Source organism: Phyllostomus hastatus, unplaced genomic scaffold, assembly GCF_019186645.2.
Source record: "Phyllostomus hastatus isolate PE091 unplaced genomic scaffold, TTU_PhHast_1.1 phas_scaffold_317, whole genome shotgun sequence".
NCBI classification, from domain to species: Eukaryota; Metazoa; Chordata; class Mammalia; order Chiroptera; family Phyllostomidae; genus Phyllostomus; species Phyllostomus hastatus.
This window is the reverse complement of record NW_025334023.1, coordinates 13309255-13323903: the sequence shown is the minus strand read 5'-3', so window position 1 is coordinate 13323903 and position 14649 is coordinate 13309255. Positions and strand designations below refer to the sequence as shown.

Sequence of the window (14649 nt, the reverse complement as noted above, 5' to 3'; positions counted from 1 at the left end):
CTCTCTCTCTCTCCCCCAGTCCTCCTCTAAAATCAGTAAATTAAAAAAAAAAGAACTAATTCCCAAAGTATTGATGGCTTCACCATTAGAACAGTATTCAGCACCTAGAGTAGTGCTTGATGCATAGTAGGTGTGCAGTATATATTTTTGAAATACAGTGAAGGAATTAATAAAATACTGAAATAAGGATATGATACTCCAGACAATTATGGGATGGACATGATGTAAGTGTGAAAAAGTGGGCAGATTTTATCAAATGAGAGGTTTGGTGTTTCCAAATGGGTGAATTTAAAATGTTTTCATTCATTCATTCAACCAGCGCTTTCCCTAAGAATGAAATATTTAGCTATTGATAGTTAAACACCATGCTTATGATGACCTCATCACAGGGTTTACCAGTGAGAGGCTCAGTACAATTGTAACTTATTCAGTGGGATCCATAGAAAAGTAGCAAGGATGTCTAACATGTCTTGACAATTAGATAATTCCACTGCTAGATAGAAACAGGGCAGCAAACTGGACACCAAACCACAGATGGACTGCAGATGCACTGAAGGAAGTCATTACAGTTTTGTGAAATTTGGGGCTGGCTTGACTAAGATGAAGCCTGCTGGTTTAAGAACTGTATGTTCTTGGCAAAAGCATGGTGTTGTAGAATTTCACTAGCCATAGTGGAAAAAAAGGGGAGGGGCAAGAGAATGGAAGGATACCACAAAATTCATGATATGATACATAAAATGTTAACTATTAGCTTTGCCTCTTTAGAGAATCACCAGATTGAAGCACCATATCTAGATTTGGATGGCAGATGGTATACACAGACTTTCTGAGTATGTTAGCATTTCATTTGAAACTAGCAGGATTACATAGGACTGTTGTGGTAATTTAACATTCATATAGAGGTTAAAACATCCCAAAACCTGGGTTAAATGTGGGGCCCTAATAACATTTTAAAACTCTTTGTGAAATAGATCTGTATCTCATAGAAGATTCATAGGATGCCATGATTCCTCTGAAATGTCTCCAGGGTCGTGTCAATGTCTTCTTTCCCTAAAAAATCTGGTTTACAAAAGAGAAAAGGGGAGAAAGATGAAATAAACCAGGGGAGATGGCAGGTAGTGATGTCTGTTTTTGAATGGGACTTCTAACTCCCTTCTGTGGTCTGGATCTTTAATCACCACCATCAGTTAACCTTACAGGGTTAAAGCTAATCTGTGGTTGACATCATCCTACTTCTTCCTTTTCCAAATTCCAGTGAAACTATGTGTTTCCTGTCCTGTTTGACGCCCTAGAGAAAGAATAGTGGCTGGTTAGTATTCTAAATTTAGACAGGCAGCAACGTGTCGAGTTTTCAGAGACAAACAAAAACAGGTGACATTTCCAAGCCGCCCAAGTAAAGGGGAAAAAAACTCAACCCTCCTGGAGTTGTTAGTAAGCTGGGAGCACTTCTATAGGGAGAGGCCTGGGGCAGGCTCAGAAAATGGGTCCACTGCAGTCCATTTCCTTTTCCTTAGGCTGGAGGATGGCCTGGGGGTGGGGGGGTGCATTCCTTAACACATTTCTGATTATGCTAGGGAAGCCTGGGAAACCAGAAGTCTGACATCTCCTTCCTCCCGAGGTGCTATGAAGGCAGCTGCACCTCCTCTTTGTCAAGATACGGGTTTCAACCATAGCCACTAGAACAACCTTGCAGTGGAGTAGGAAAGGGGAGTGGCCGACCCCCAGAGCACCGAACTCCACGCCCCTCCCCCCGCCCTGCCCCGCCCCCTCTCTATGACCCCAGCGGACTCATCCTCCGGCGACTTGTTGGCAAAGAGTATCACGTGACGCGGCCCGCCCCGCACTCCCCGCCCCCCACCTCGGGCGGCCTTTCTTGTTGCGCCCGCCGGGCGGGTTCCAGCACGTTGCAAGCGGGCACCGCCCCGCTCTTCCCTCGCTGAGCGAGGGAGGGCGGGCGTCTGAAAGGAAAGAGAAGGAAAAGGGGCGGGAGAAGGAGGAGGGGCGGGACTCGAGTCACGTGACGCGGGGCAGCCCGGAAAGCTCCGAGGTGGAGCCTGGCGCCGCCATTTTCCTGCAGCTGCCTGTCCCTCTTACTCTGCCGGGCTCCAGCTGACCAGGGGAGGGGTGGGCTGAAGTGAGGCGGGGGCAGGGGAGCACCCGGCACCGTGCCTGACCCCGCGGGTGACACGAACCGGTTCTTTCCGGCCTGGGTGGCAGCGCGCGGCCTTGAGCCCCGCCCCAGGCCGGCGGGCGGAGAAGGAGCCGGTGAGGGTAGGGGGGTGCGGTGGGGGGTGGGGGTCCTCCGGCGCTTGGGGGTCCCAGTCCCCGCCGGCTGCGGAACGGGAAGGGTGGCGGAAAAGCCGCAGAGATGTCCGGCCAGAGCTTGACGGACCGTATCACCGCTGCCCAGCACAGTGTCACAGGCTCTGCCGTATCCAAGACAGTATGCAAGGCCACGACCCACGAGATCATGGGGCCCAAGAAAAAGCACCTGGACTGTGAGTGAAGCCGACGGCGGCGCCGCGACTCATGTCTTTCTCTCCATCTCATTTCTTACCCCTGTTTTAGCTGCCTGTCCCCTCCCTGCGTCTTGTCTGGCACGGCGGGTCCTGAGTTTATTGGAGCTGTATTTTCCTTCCATTACACCTGCCTTCACGGTTTCCGTTCCCTGTCTAAAAATCCCTGACAAGCCACTCCCCTCCGGGTTCCTAGGGGACCCTAGCTTCTCTGACCGTGCGCCACGGTGCCCCAACGTGCCTCGCCACCTGGCCTCTCACCTCCCAGCTTACTCCGTGTACTGCAGGCTTCCCTTTCATCCCACCCTAGTTGCCCTTTCCTGAGCGTCTCCCCGCTTGCTCCCGGTCTCACCGTCCCATTGTTTCCCATTAGCCTTCTTCGGGTTTCCGTAAACGCCTGCTGGCTTGAACCCGAATCCCTTTTTCTCCCCAATCCTGAGGGCTGCCTCCCTTCAAGGGATTCCCACTTCGTTTGGTCCAGTAGCCTCTTCTCCTGTCCCTTCCTGGGTTGCTCTCCCACCTTTGCAACCTACACTTGTGTTACTTTGCCTCTGTAGTTTCAGTTAAATTCCTCCGTTTCCTTTATTTTAAATATCATGCTCAATACCCGACTTTAATACCAGGTTACTTTCTTCGTTGAGGTGGAAATAAAGGGATTCCGTTTGGTTTAGGGAAAGCTTTGTGGAAAGTTGGGATTTTTAATTGCCTCTGGTGGAATTTAATTATTGTATTTTCCTTTTTGGGGCATTGGAGTAAGTTGTGAATGTCAGGCAAGCCCCCTCCCCCCGTCCCTCCCCCCGCTTGTGTGTGTGTGTGTGTGTGTGTGTGTGTGTGTGTGTTTCTGTGTGTGTGTGCGCGCGCGCTAATGGGGATATGGGAAAAGGTTTGCTAATACCGGTATCGATTCCTGGAACTGTTAAACCTGGCAGCTTGAATTTAGGGGATTGAGTATGAAGCACAGACTTTTGGAATTCAAAATGGATTAATATTCAAACCTACAAATAACATACATGTCTTTAAAAACTGATGAAAAATATTTGATGATATTTGAGTTTGGACTTCATTTTAATTTTATACTAGGTATCTTTTGGGGGACTAGCCTTTCTTACGCGGCATAATATATCTCCATTCACTAACTTACATACAACCACTAGACCTAACTCCTCCCAACTTTTTCCAAACCTGGAAGCTACCTATAATATCCTCCTTTTTCTTTCCACTCCCTTACGTCATGGTACAAAGCTCAGTGGATTACTCAAGCTTTGACTCAATGGAGTTTTGACCCGAAACTTTTGGGGGCAAAATAGGGAAATAGGTGGCTATAAAAAGTTCCTTTTTTACTACCCTGACTGACTTAATCCTGCATGAAAGTTACTTTGCTTTTCTGATTGAAGCAAGAGTGTGCATGTCCTTAAAGGAAATTCACTGACAGGAATCCCGTTTTGATTTCTTATTTGGACTTTGACTGTAAGGCTTGAACTTAAAAAAAAAATGTACAAAATGTGAATTCTTCCAAGAATACTTTGCTTATGAAGTACTGCTAAAACAAGTTATTGCTACAGACAAACCCATTATTCATTGTAACTGGTTCCTTTGCTGGAAAAGTAAAAAAATATATATATCATTACTGCTTGGTTCTTTTCTGTGGTGCACAAGTCATGCAAGCTGCTTTTTAACTATCAGTCCTTGCCTGTGTAGAGAATGCAGACTATATTTAAATGGTGACATTGTAATACACAATTTAATTAAAAAGCAGTGAAACTATAAGTGATTTCTTTTTATTATCTGATATTTGGAGTAGACATTTGTACTGTTTGTGTCTCTTCAAATGACTACTTGGCTTGCTCTACCCAACCTTACGGTGTGCTGTAACACTGTGTTAATTCTTTTATTGTTTTTTATTTTTCTTTTTAGTGATGGTGATGTGAAGAAATTACTTGTAACTGTGAACTATGTATTGTCCTCTTCCCTTCAAAATAATAAATTATAACAGGAATAGATAAAGCTTTTAAAGGTTCTTATAAAGGTTTTTTGTCATTTCAAATTTAGCAGTTCCTTTAAATATATTGCTAAGAAGGTCAGAAAATAGACTAGGTAAGGTTAGGATGGTGATACTTACTTGGGGATTTATGAATGTTAACCTTTCCTCTTGTAATAGAAGCTATTGCAGATGCGAGTTGGGATTAAGTTTGTAGGGTACTCTCATGTTTGTAGTTCTTTTTCTCTACCACTTGTGTTTATAAACTCCCACTTATTTGGAACTTGTGTATTACTGGTAATGTTTGATTTTTTCAAAAAAAATTTCATATAAATAAGGATCCCCTACTGTTATTTCTTCTCAGTGAGGTTTTTAAAATATAGTGATAATATTTTTCCTATATTGTTTAAAATGCATTTCTAGCCAGTTTTCACTAATGAAATAACTTTTAGTCAACCAGTGAGTGGTTTTTCTAAACACCTTTCATATACACTTTAATGTACTTTGAGAAAATTGAAAAGGCTATCACAGTTCTGGGTCTTGACACCATGCATTTTAGGCTTTAATGTCGGGATGATTTTTCCTCTTACAGGAAGTTTTCTTTCTTGTAAAAGCTGAGTTTTGTTGCATCTTTCAATGTCTGCCCAAACTATTGCCTACTTCCTTGAACCTAATGAAAACTATTTCATTATTTATTTATTTTGATAATTTCATTTTTTAAATGTTTTTAACAAAAAGATGCTTAGGACTTTTCCCCTCTTAGACTTTAGAGTGTGGATGTAGTTCTATGTTCTTCCCTAAGATCTTTCATATTGGGAAGTGATTATTATAATTGATGAATTAAGGGCTTAATTGATGCTGTATTTTACAAGGTCTGCCCAGGAAGCATACAGCAATGTATTATGCAAAAGAGAGACATTTATTGAAGAAGATAAAAGCGAAAAGAAACATTGCGCATAGGACAATGATGTCGCAGTCTCCTTCAAAGTAGGCACCTTGAGATCTCACACAGTTCTCCCACTTGCCATCAGTGGTCCCGTCGTATTTTCCTGAGTCTCATTAAGGGTCTGAAATCTCTTCCCTTTCAAAGGTGATTTTAGATTTGAGAAAAGCCAGAAGTCGAAGGGTGCCAAATCTGGGCTGTAGAGTGGCTGAGTTACCTGGGTGATTTGATGTTTTGCCAAAAAACTGCACCAGATATAGTGTTGGCATGATACAGCTGCCTGCCAATCACCAGTTGCCCATAGTTGTGGCCTTTTGAATCATCTGAGTAGTTTCTGTGGAGGAATGCTCAAGCTTAATGCAAAATTTGATGCAGATTCATTGCTCTACTTGCTTGGTCATTTTGAACGTGGTGGCCACATAGTATATATGCTCACTCACCAGCGTCCTCATCTCCCGCTGGCTAGTACAGTGAAGTTGTAATGGTTCACACATGAGCATTCCAGCCCATTCTCTTTGTCTGCCAGGTTACATTGATGTCACACAAACTGTTCTCGTTTTATTAACAATGGTCATATACTTGCTTAAGAAAGATGGTTTGCTTTGCTTATAGGTGTCAGTAGATAGTAGTGTTACTTAGTGTGACTCTAGTGTGAATAGAGCTGTCAGACTTGAAACATATTTGTAAAAATGAACATGATTGAACATGATTTACATTTAAGTCCAGGGCTCTTGTGGCCATGATCAAAGTAGAAGACTAGCAGCCCACAAGAGTTCAAACATAAATCTTAAGGACTTCAATTTGCCAGGAACTTATTAACCATTATCTAGTTTAACCTTGTCAATTGTGGGAGAGGCAAACTGTTTTTATAGAAAGTAGTCTCTAACTCCATTTAAAGAAGGCATAGAATGCTTAAAACATCCATAATGATCGAAGTATAGACAAACACAATTTTTAAATTTAGAAATTCTTAGTTAAAAAATTTTTATTTAACAACCTTTAGTCTTATTTTTTATATGAATAATTATATTTAATTTACTGTCCTTGGGCACTTACATTGTGACATGTTTCACTGGAATGTAACATTTATGTTAATGACTATAATGGCTTCACTTTTTTAACCATATATTTCCCAATTAATATTCAGGGATGTCATTCATGCTACCATCTACCTTATATTCTCTACGACAAAATCATGTTCTTATTAAACATCTGTTACAAAGGTGGCAAACACAAGGCCGGTGGGCCAAATCCAGCCCTCCACCTTGTATTATTTGGCCCAGCACCTTGTTTCTACCCAGTGGCAGGACTCAGCTCCTTGCCCCTAGTTAAGGAGTAGTTACATTTATACAGTCCTAAAATTACGTTTGGCCCTTTGAAAGCAGCCACATGGCTGATGTGGCCCCCAGTGAAAATAGTTTGACACCCCTGATTTACTATAATCATATCTCTGTGGTAGATACAGAATAGGTATGTGTGGATCTAGCCCTACCTAATTTTAATTGTGGAATTTTTTTTCAAAAGTGAGTGTTTGTGGTCTTTTGAATACATACAAGATGAATTGTATTTAAATTAGTGGTTTGCGTGACCATTGAAGATATATAGAAAAAATACAATAAAATTAGAAAATAAAAAAATTTTATTTTTTACAAGTATTTATTTTTAACAAGTATTTATTTTAAAAAGGAAAATATATGATATTGAAATGTACATCAACTTCAAGCAAAATGGAGGAATAGGTGGACGCACTGTACCTCCTCGCACAACCAAGATTAGAACAACAATAATTTACAGACAGAATAACACCCAGAACTGACAGAGGATTTATCTGAATGGAAGTCGGACAGCCAAGAAGTTGAAGTAGACCCGTACATCCAGACTGGTAGGAGAAGACGAGCCGGGCAGGCACGGGGCAGGCACGGGGGCTGGCGCGGGTAGGCGGCGCGCAGAGGTCAGGGAAAATTTGGTGAGAAATCAGCACGACAGCCATCGGGGCACAAGAATGCAGCGGTGATTCCTGAGTACGCAAGCTGCGGCTGGCGGACCCAGTGAGGCGGCGATTGTGGACCAGGGCAGAGCTCGCAGCCCAGGATCCCAGAGAAGGGTCTGAGCCCAGGAGAACGGAACTACCGCCATTGTTCCCTCCTGTCCCCGCTCCCGCCCCTGCCTCCACACCCACCCCCACCCCCACATATAACGTCACAATCTAGTGACTGGGGTGCCTAGCCCTGGTGAACACCTAAGGCTCCGCCCCTCACCGTAACAAGAACGACCAGACCGGAAAAAAAAAAAGGAGAGACAGGGAGAGACATGTTTACAACAGAACTGGTCAGTCCCCCAGGACTCATCCTTTTGAGCGACCAAGAAATAGCCAATCTATGAGATGCACAGTTCAAAACACTGGTGATCAGAAAGCTCATGGAATTGGTTGATTCTGGGCGCAAATTAGATGAAAAGATGCAGGTTACCATAAAAGAGATGCAGGAAGATACACGGAGGAGAGCCAATAGTGAAAGGAAGGAAACTGAGTCTCAAAACAATACAGTGGACCAGAAGGAAGATAGAATCAACCAAGCAGGAAAGCATGATGAAATAAGAATTCAAAAAAACGAAGAGAAGCTTAAGAGCATCCAGGACATCTTTAAACGTTCCAACATCCGAATTATAGGGGTACCAGAAGGGGAAGGGGAAGGGGAAAAGCAACAAATTGAGCACGTATTTGAACAAGTAATAAAGGAGAACTTCCCCTATCTGGCAAAGGAAATAGTCTTCCAAGAAATCCAGGAAGCTCAGAGAGCCCCAAAGAAGTTGGACCCAAGAAGAAACACACCAAGGCACATCATAATTACATTAGCCAAGGTAAAAACAAAGGAGAGAATTCTAGAAGCAGCAAGAGATGAGACACTAACCTACAAAGGAGTTCCCATCAGACTGTCAGCTGATTTCTCCAAAGAGACCTTATGGGCAAGAAGGGGCTGGAAAGAAATATTCCAAGTCATGAAAGACAAGGACCTATATCCTAGATTGCTCTATCCAGCAAAGCTCTCATTTAGAATGGAAGGGCAGATAAAGTGCTTTTCAGATAACGTCAAGTTGAAGGAGTTCATCATCACCAAGCCCTTATTTTATGAAATGTTAAAGGGACTTATCTAAGAAAAGAAGATAAAGAAAAAACATGTATAGTAAAAGGACAGCAAACTCACAATTATTAACAACCACACCTAAAGCAAAACCAAAAGAAACTAAGTAAACAAGTAGAACAGGAACAGAACCACAGAAATGGAGGTCACATGGAGGGTTAGCAACAGGGGGGGGGGTGGGAGGAGGAGAGGGGGGAAAAGGTATAGAGAATAAGTAGCATAGAATGTAGGTTGAAAATAGATAGGGGGAGGGCAAGAATAGTATGGGAAATGTAGAAGCTAAAGAACTCACAAGTGTGACACATGGACATGAACTGAAGGGGGGGAATGTGGGTGGGAGAGGGGGTACAGGTTGGAGGGGAGAGAAGGGGGAAATGGGACAACTGTAATAGCATAATAAAATATATTTAAAAAAAAGAAATGTACTTGAAGTAATTACCTTTTTAAGCAGATGCCTTGATTTCTAATGTCTTAAGGATATCCAGTGGTTGCTTTGTGTGCATATTGTCAAGAAAGTATCTGGTAACCAGGACTTGATTTGCAAGAAGATGCATTTGAGGAAGATATATATTATCATTATTTGACCTATTCTGTCATTTAGTTTTTAATATTTCTGAAATACAGAAAATAGTAATGGAGTCAATGAAGGTGCTAAGGTCACTCCTGTGAAGGTGGAGTCAATGATAAGATTTGATTACATCAAATGACATATGTCATATGCCTGAGATATATAGAACTCCATAACTGTAAAGTGTTTTTCTCCTTGATATATCTAATTATATTTCTGAATAATAAGTACTTCAAAAGAGAAACTCTGAAGAGAACCTGACGTAGCCATTTTGGTACCTGTCTAATTTATAGTTAGCAAATTCTGAAATATCTTTGTGAAGTAATTAGGCTTCACTGGTGGACTTGTGTTAAGAAATACTATCAGATTAAGAGGGTTCCAGCCAAGATGGAGGTATAGGTAGATAAGCTTGGCCTCCTTGCACAACCAAAAGAAGGGAACAACCAATTTAAAAACAAAAAACTACCAGAACTGCCAGAAAATTGACCTGTATGTAAGTCAAACAAGCAAGCAGTTAAATAAGAAACATTCATCCAGACAGGTAGGAGGGGCAGAAATGGGCAGCTAGGGCAGAGAAGACGCATGGTGAGGCAGCGGTTGGTGGTCTGGGTGATCCCACATTGCATGAAGATGAACTGGGAAGAACAACTTAGGAGTGAGACAGACTGCACAAACCAGGGTTCCAGCACTGGCTAAAGCCTCAGAACGTCCATCTGTAAAAATCTGTAGGGGTTGTGGCAACGGGAGAAACTGCAGTCTCTTGAAAGCAGGGTGAGAGCTGAGCAAGCAGCATTGTTCCCTCTCTGACCTCCCCCACATACAGAACCACAACCTAGAGAAGTGAGTTGCCTGCCCTGACGGATACCCAAGGCTCTGCCCCTTACAATGTGACAGGTGCACTGACACAAAGAAATATGGTCCAAATGACAAAACAGATCAAAACTCCAGAAGAAGAACTAAGCGGCGAGGAGATAGCAAACCTATCAGATGCAGAGTTCAAAACACTGGTAATAAGGATGCTCACAGAAATGATTGAGTATCGATGCAAATAGGGGAAGAAGTGAAGACTATGCAGTGAAATAAAGAAAAATATACAGGGAACCAACAGTGAAAGGAAGGTAAATGGGACTCAAGTCGATGATTTGGAACAAAAGGAAGAAGTAAATATTCAACTGGAACAGAATAAAGAAACAAGAATTCAAAAAAAATGAGGAGAGGTTGAGGAACATGTGGGACAACTTAAAACTTTCTAACATCCAAGTCATAGGCGTGCCAGAAGAAGAGGAGGAATAGCAAGAAATTGAAAACTTACTTGAAAAAGTAAAGAAAACTTCCCCAGTGAGACAAAGGAAATAGACATACAAGTCCAGGATGCTCAGAGAGTCACAAACAACTTGGACCCAAACAAGAACACACCAAGACACATCATAATTAAGTTGTCAAAGATTGAAGATGAGAAGAGAACCTTAAAAGGAGGAAGAGAAAAGAACACACCAAGGCACATCAACATTAAATTACCCAAGATGAAAGACAAAGAAAATCCTAAGAGCAGCAAGAGATAAGGAGACAGTTACCTACAAAGGAGTTCCCGTAAGACTGTCAGCTGATTTCTCAAAAGAAACCTTACAGGCAAGAAGGGGCTAGAAAGGAGTATTCAAAGTCATGAAAAGCAAGAACCTACACCTGGGTTACTCTATCCAGCAAAGCTATCATTTAGAATGGAAGGGCAGGTAAAGTGCTTCCCAGATAAAATCAAGTTAAAGGAGTTTATCATCACCAAGCCCTTATTATATGAAATATTAAAGGGACTTACCTAAAAAATAGAATATCAAAAACAATGAACAATAAAATGGCAATAAACTCACAACTATCAACAGCAGATCCGAAAATAACAAAATCTGAGCAAACAACTAGAACAGGAATAGAATCATGGAAATGGAGATCACATGGATGGTTATCAGCGGGGAGGGGGGAAAAGGTACAGGGAATAAGAAGCATAAATGGAAGGTACAAAATAGACATGGGGAGGTTAAGAATAGTACGGGAAATGGAGAAGCTAAAGAACTAATATGTACAACCCATGGATGGACATGAACTAAGGGTGGGGGGATGTTTATGGGATGGGGGATATCAGAGGAAGAGGAATAAAGGGAAGAAAAAAATGGGACAGCTGTAATAGCATAATCAATAAAATATACTTAAAGGAATACTATTAGACTTCACATTTTTTATTTTTGTAGCAATGCTTTTTATGTTTATGTTTTATATACCTGAATCATTTTTTAAGGTGTCTGAGTTTAATTTACAAGTACTGGGTGAAAAAACGAAACTTCACATGACTTGACTTTTTTGTTTTCATTTGATTTGTGAATCATTTGTATAAAATATTAGATATTTTAAAAGTATATTGTTAAAAATCCATTTTAATTGTAAGAATTGCTTTAAGTTGTTTATTTTGAGCCTGATTATCTTTTTGATATTTGATGTGAAATTTCACCATAACGCAGAGAAAGTCACTTCTGTTCTCTTTTCTTGTCTTCCAAAGTGCTTAATTCCATGATTTCTCCCTTAAGATCAAAGAAGAAAAATAAACTTAAGGGCTTCTTGGCAAGATGTTAGAGCCCTACTGAGAAGTAGTAGGGTTACATTTTCAACTAAAGGCTTTTAGTATTTGCTGTTCCTTTTCTTTTTGGTGGCTGAAGTGGCATTTCCGTTACTTTGTGTTCTGTTTCAGTATGTTCCCAGTTAAGCTGCTTTATATATACATTTCTCTAGAGATTTGAAATTTTTGGATTTGACTTTTTAAAAATCTTGTATGTTTATTGTGCATATGGTTCTTTTCAAGGAGAAGAGTTTCTGGGCAATTAGATTTTACTAATGATATTCCTTTAAAAGGAAATTTTGATGAACCTAAACTTTTATATGAAATATTTCAGAGTTGTAGTTTTCAGATTACCATGATATTAAGGATTTCTTGTTATATTGGAATGTAGTAGAAATACAGCTAGACTTTGTTCTTTATGCGTATACCTAGATTGATTTTATATTTACTTAACAAATGTTTATTTGTGCTTATTTTGTGTGGGGTACTCAACCATACTGATCACTTTACATTTATTAACTAGCTTATTTCTTTCAGTAACTTTGTGTGAGAGATTGTATTATCACCATTTTACTAATTTGCTGTGGTCACACAGCTAGAAAGAGGAGAATTGGGATTTCAACCTAGGTAGTCTAGCATCAGGTCTGTGCTTTCATTTTAGTATGACTTCTTATTTAGTACTTTTCTATTCCAAGAAATGAATAAACCATTTTCATTTATTCATGGCAGTGCCTTAAAGTGTGGTCCTAGGACTCCTGGGAGTCCCCAAAGTTTTTTTACTATATTTTGAGTTAAAAACTAAGTATATTTGTATCCTGAGATATTATTTGCCTTTTCTATTTTCATTCTTTCATGAGTGTACAGTAGTGTTTTCCAGAGGCTGTGTGGTATGTGATACTGCAACAGATTGGATGCAGTAGCAGATAATGAAAATCAAACTGTTTCCCATTAAGCCAGATAATAAAGAGATTTGCAAATGTTCTAAATGACCTTATTCTGAATTTTTATTTTGGAAAATACAGTTATTTTCATGGGAAATATTAACATAGAGCTTTTAAAAATGAATTAATAAATATTTTAAATTTTCTCAATCTCTAGTGGTAAATATCAGTAGAGGAAAACCACATAACAAAAAATGTGGGGAGTCCTCAATTTTTAACATTGTGAAAGTCCCAAGACTAAAAAATGCAACTAAGGAAGAGCGTGTATTAGAGGGGAGAAGAGGATTCTTTGAGAGGAACTAGTTTTAAGATGTCCTTTAAACTTTCAGTAATTTTGGATTTGATTTGGTGATTTACAGTGACCCAACCATTGGAGGACTTTAAGCAGGAGATGTGGCATAATCCTTTGATTATGTCATACATTAAGTATATTGGAAAGAATGTGCTGTGTGACTTGGAAAGGGGACTGCTGGAGGCAGAAAGAGTCTAACTTGAATGTCTTTTTTTTCCCCCCAAAAGGCTTTAATAAAGCTTATCATTATTTGGGACTCTTGATTCATTTTTCTTTTCTCACTTTTTTTTTTAAATCTTCAGTTATTTCTTTTTAGCCAAGCATGTTAGGTGTCTGTCAATTGTCTCAAATAAGTTCTTGATCCCTGAACTATTAGACTTTGCATGTACCATTTTTTCACCCTCAAAATTTTGATTCGATTTTGCATGTACCATTATTTATCCTCAAATACCTTCATCTCTCTCTGTCAGAACAGATCCATCCTTCCTTTAAATTAACTTGCTTTTGTTGACATTCATATTTATAGTAACCTCTTTCATTACTGAATAACTCCCACTGGTCTTATCATTCAAACATTATTGTCACTATTTAAAGTTTACAATTTTGTTTAACTGTAGTTAATATCATACTTTTATACATATTTTGGGTTCATGTATGCTTTCTCTGGAATAGGAACTGTTCTCTTTGTACTGTTTTATATTTCTTCCCATGATACCTAATCAGTAATCCTGTGGGTGCTCAGTAAATATTGAATGATTACTTGTAATCTCCTTTCACAGCTCAGACTTTTCTATGAATAATTTACAGACCTTGCATAGAGATCTGTTCTGACATTTAGTATTTTTATGGCGATTATCTTGGTTGTAATTACATGGCTACAAATATATATATGAAGTCAATTGGTAGCACTGATAAAAACGTAAGTTGCTATGTCATTCATGAAACATATGTGGTCTGGTTTTGTTTAGCTTATTATGTGGTGTGTTCCAAAACATTGTTATAGCAAAAAAAAAAAAAATTGTTGAGGGGGTTGCAGATGTTCAGTTTGAAAACTATATTAAAATGAATGTTTTGAGGATATGTTCTAGAAAGTATTATAGAAATTAATTTTAAGAATTAAGAAAGGGTCCAGAAACAGATTTGAAATTTTTATCAGGGCTGTTTGCTTTTACAGCTTCAGGAGGTGCTTATCACAGTGTAGTCTATGTGTATTGTGCCTCCAGAGAATAGATGTATAGCGGACTTGACTTTAGAGGTAAGGAGGGATAAAGTACATTTAATAGATAGTCAAAATGTAAAAGGGAAGAAGTGATCCTTAGAATGAAGCCTTACAAGTTTGAAGCAAGGGCTGGAGTGATAGTAGTGATAGTAGTGATAGTTGTGATAGTTGAAACACTAAACCTAGACCATTAGTTGATGCCAGGGGCTAGTGGGAATAGCCAAAAGTTTTCTCTGAACATTTGGAATTTCAGCAGTGATTTCTGAAAACATTCTGGTGTTTATAGTCATAAACTTACTACTTGAAACCAACCAAAGTATTGTAATTGTGCTCAAGGGACACATCTTCCAAGTAGTGGTTGAGGACCCTAGAAATGCTTTCCAAACTTGTCTCACTAAAGGTTGCAGATATACTTTACATGGGACTTCATAGGGTGTACTCAGTTGCTGT

The 14649-nt window shown here is 40.0% G+C and overlaps 1 protein-coding gene across 12 annotated transcripts in view; it reads left to right on the top strand.

The window, feature by feature from the left end:
* Positions 1–1969: 1969 nt before the first annotated feature.
* PICALM (phosphatidylinositol binding clathrin assembly protein) overlaps positions 1970–14649 on the top strand; it is a 122107-nt gene continuing 109427 nt past the window's right edge. For 5 of the 12 annotated variants that reach the window (XM_045817887.1, XM_045817883.1, XM_045817885.1 and 2 more), the window contains exon 1: positions 1971–2498. In XM_045817887.1, coding sequence (XP_045673843.1) covers positions 2369–2498 — 130 coding nt within the window. In that variant the 5' untranslated portion in view covers positions 1971–2368. Of the gene's footprint in view, positions 2499–14649 lie in introns of all 12 variants that reach the window. The other 7 variants (XM_045817892.1, XM_045817890.1, XM_045817889.1 and 4 more) reach the window with 4 other exon arrangements.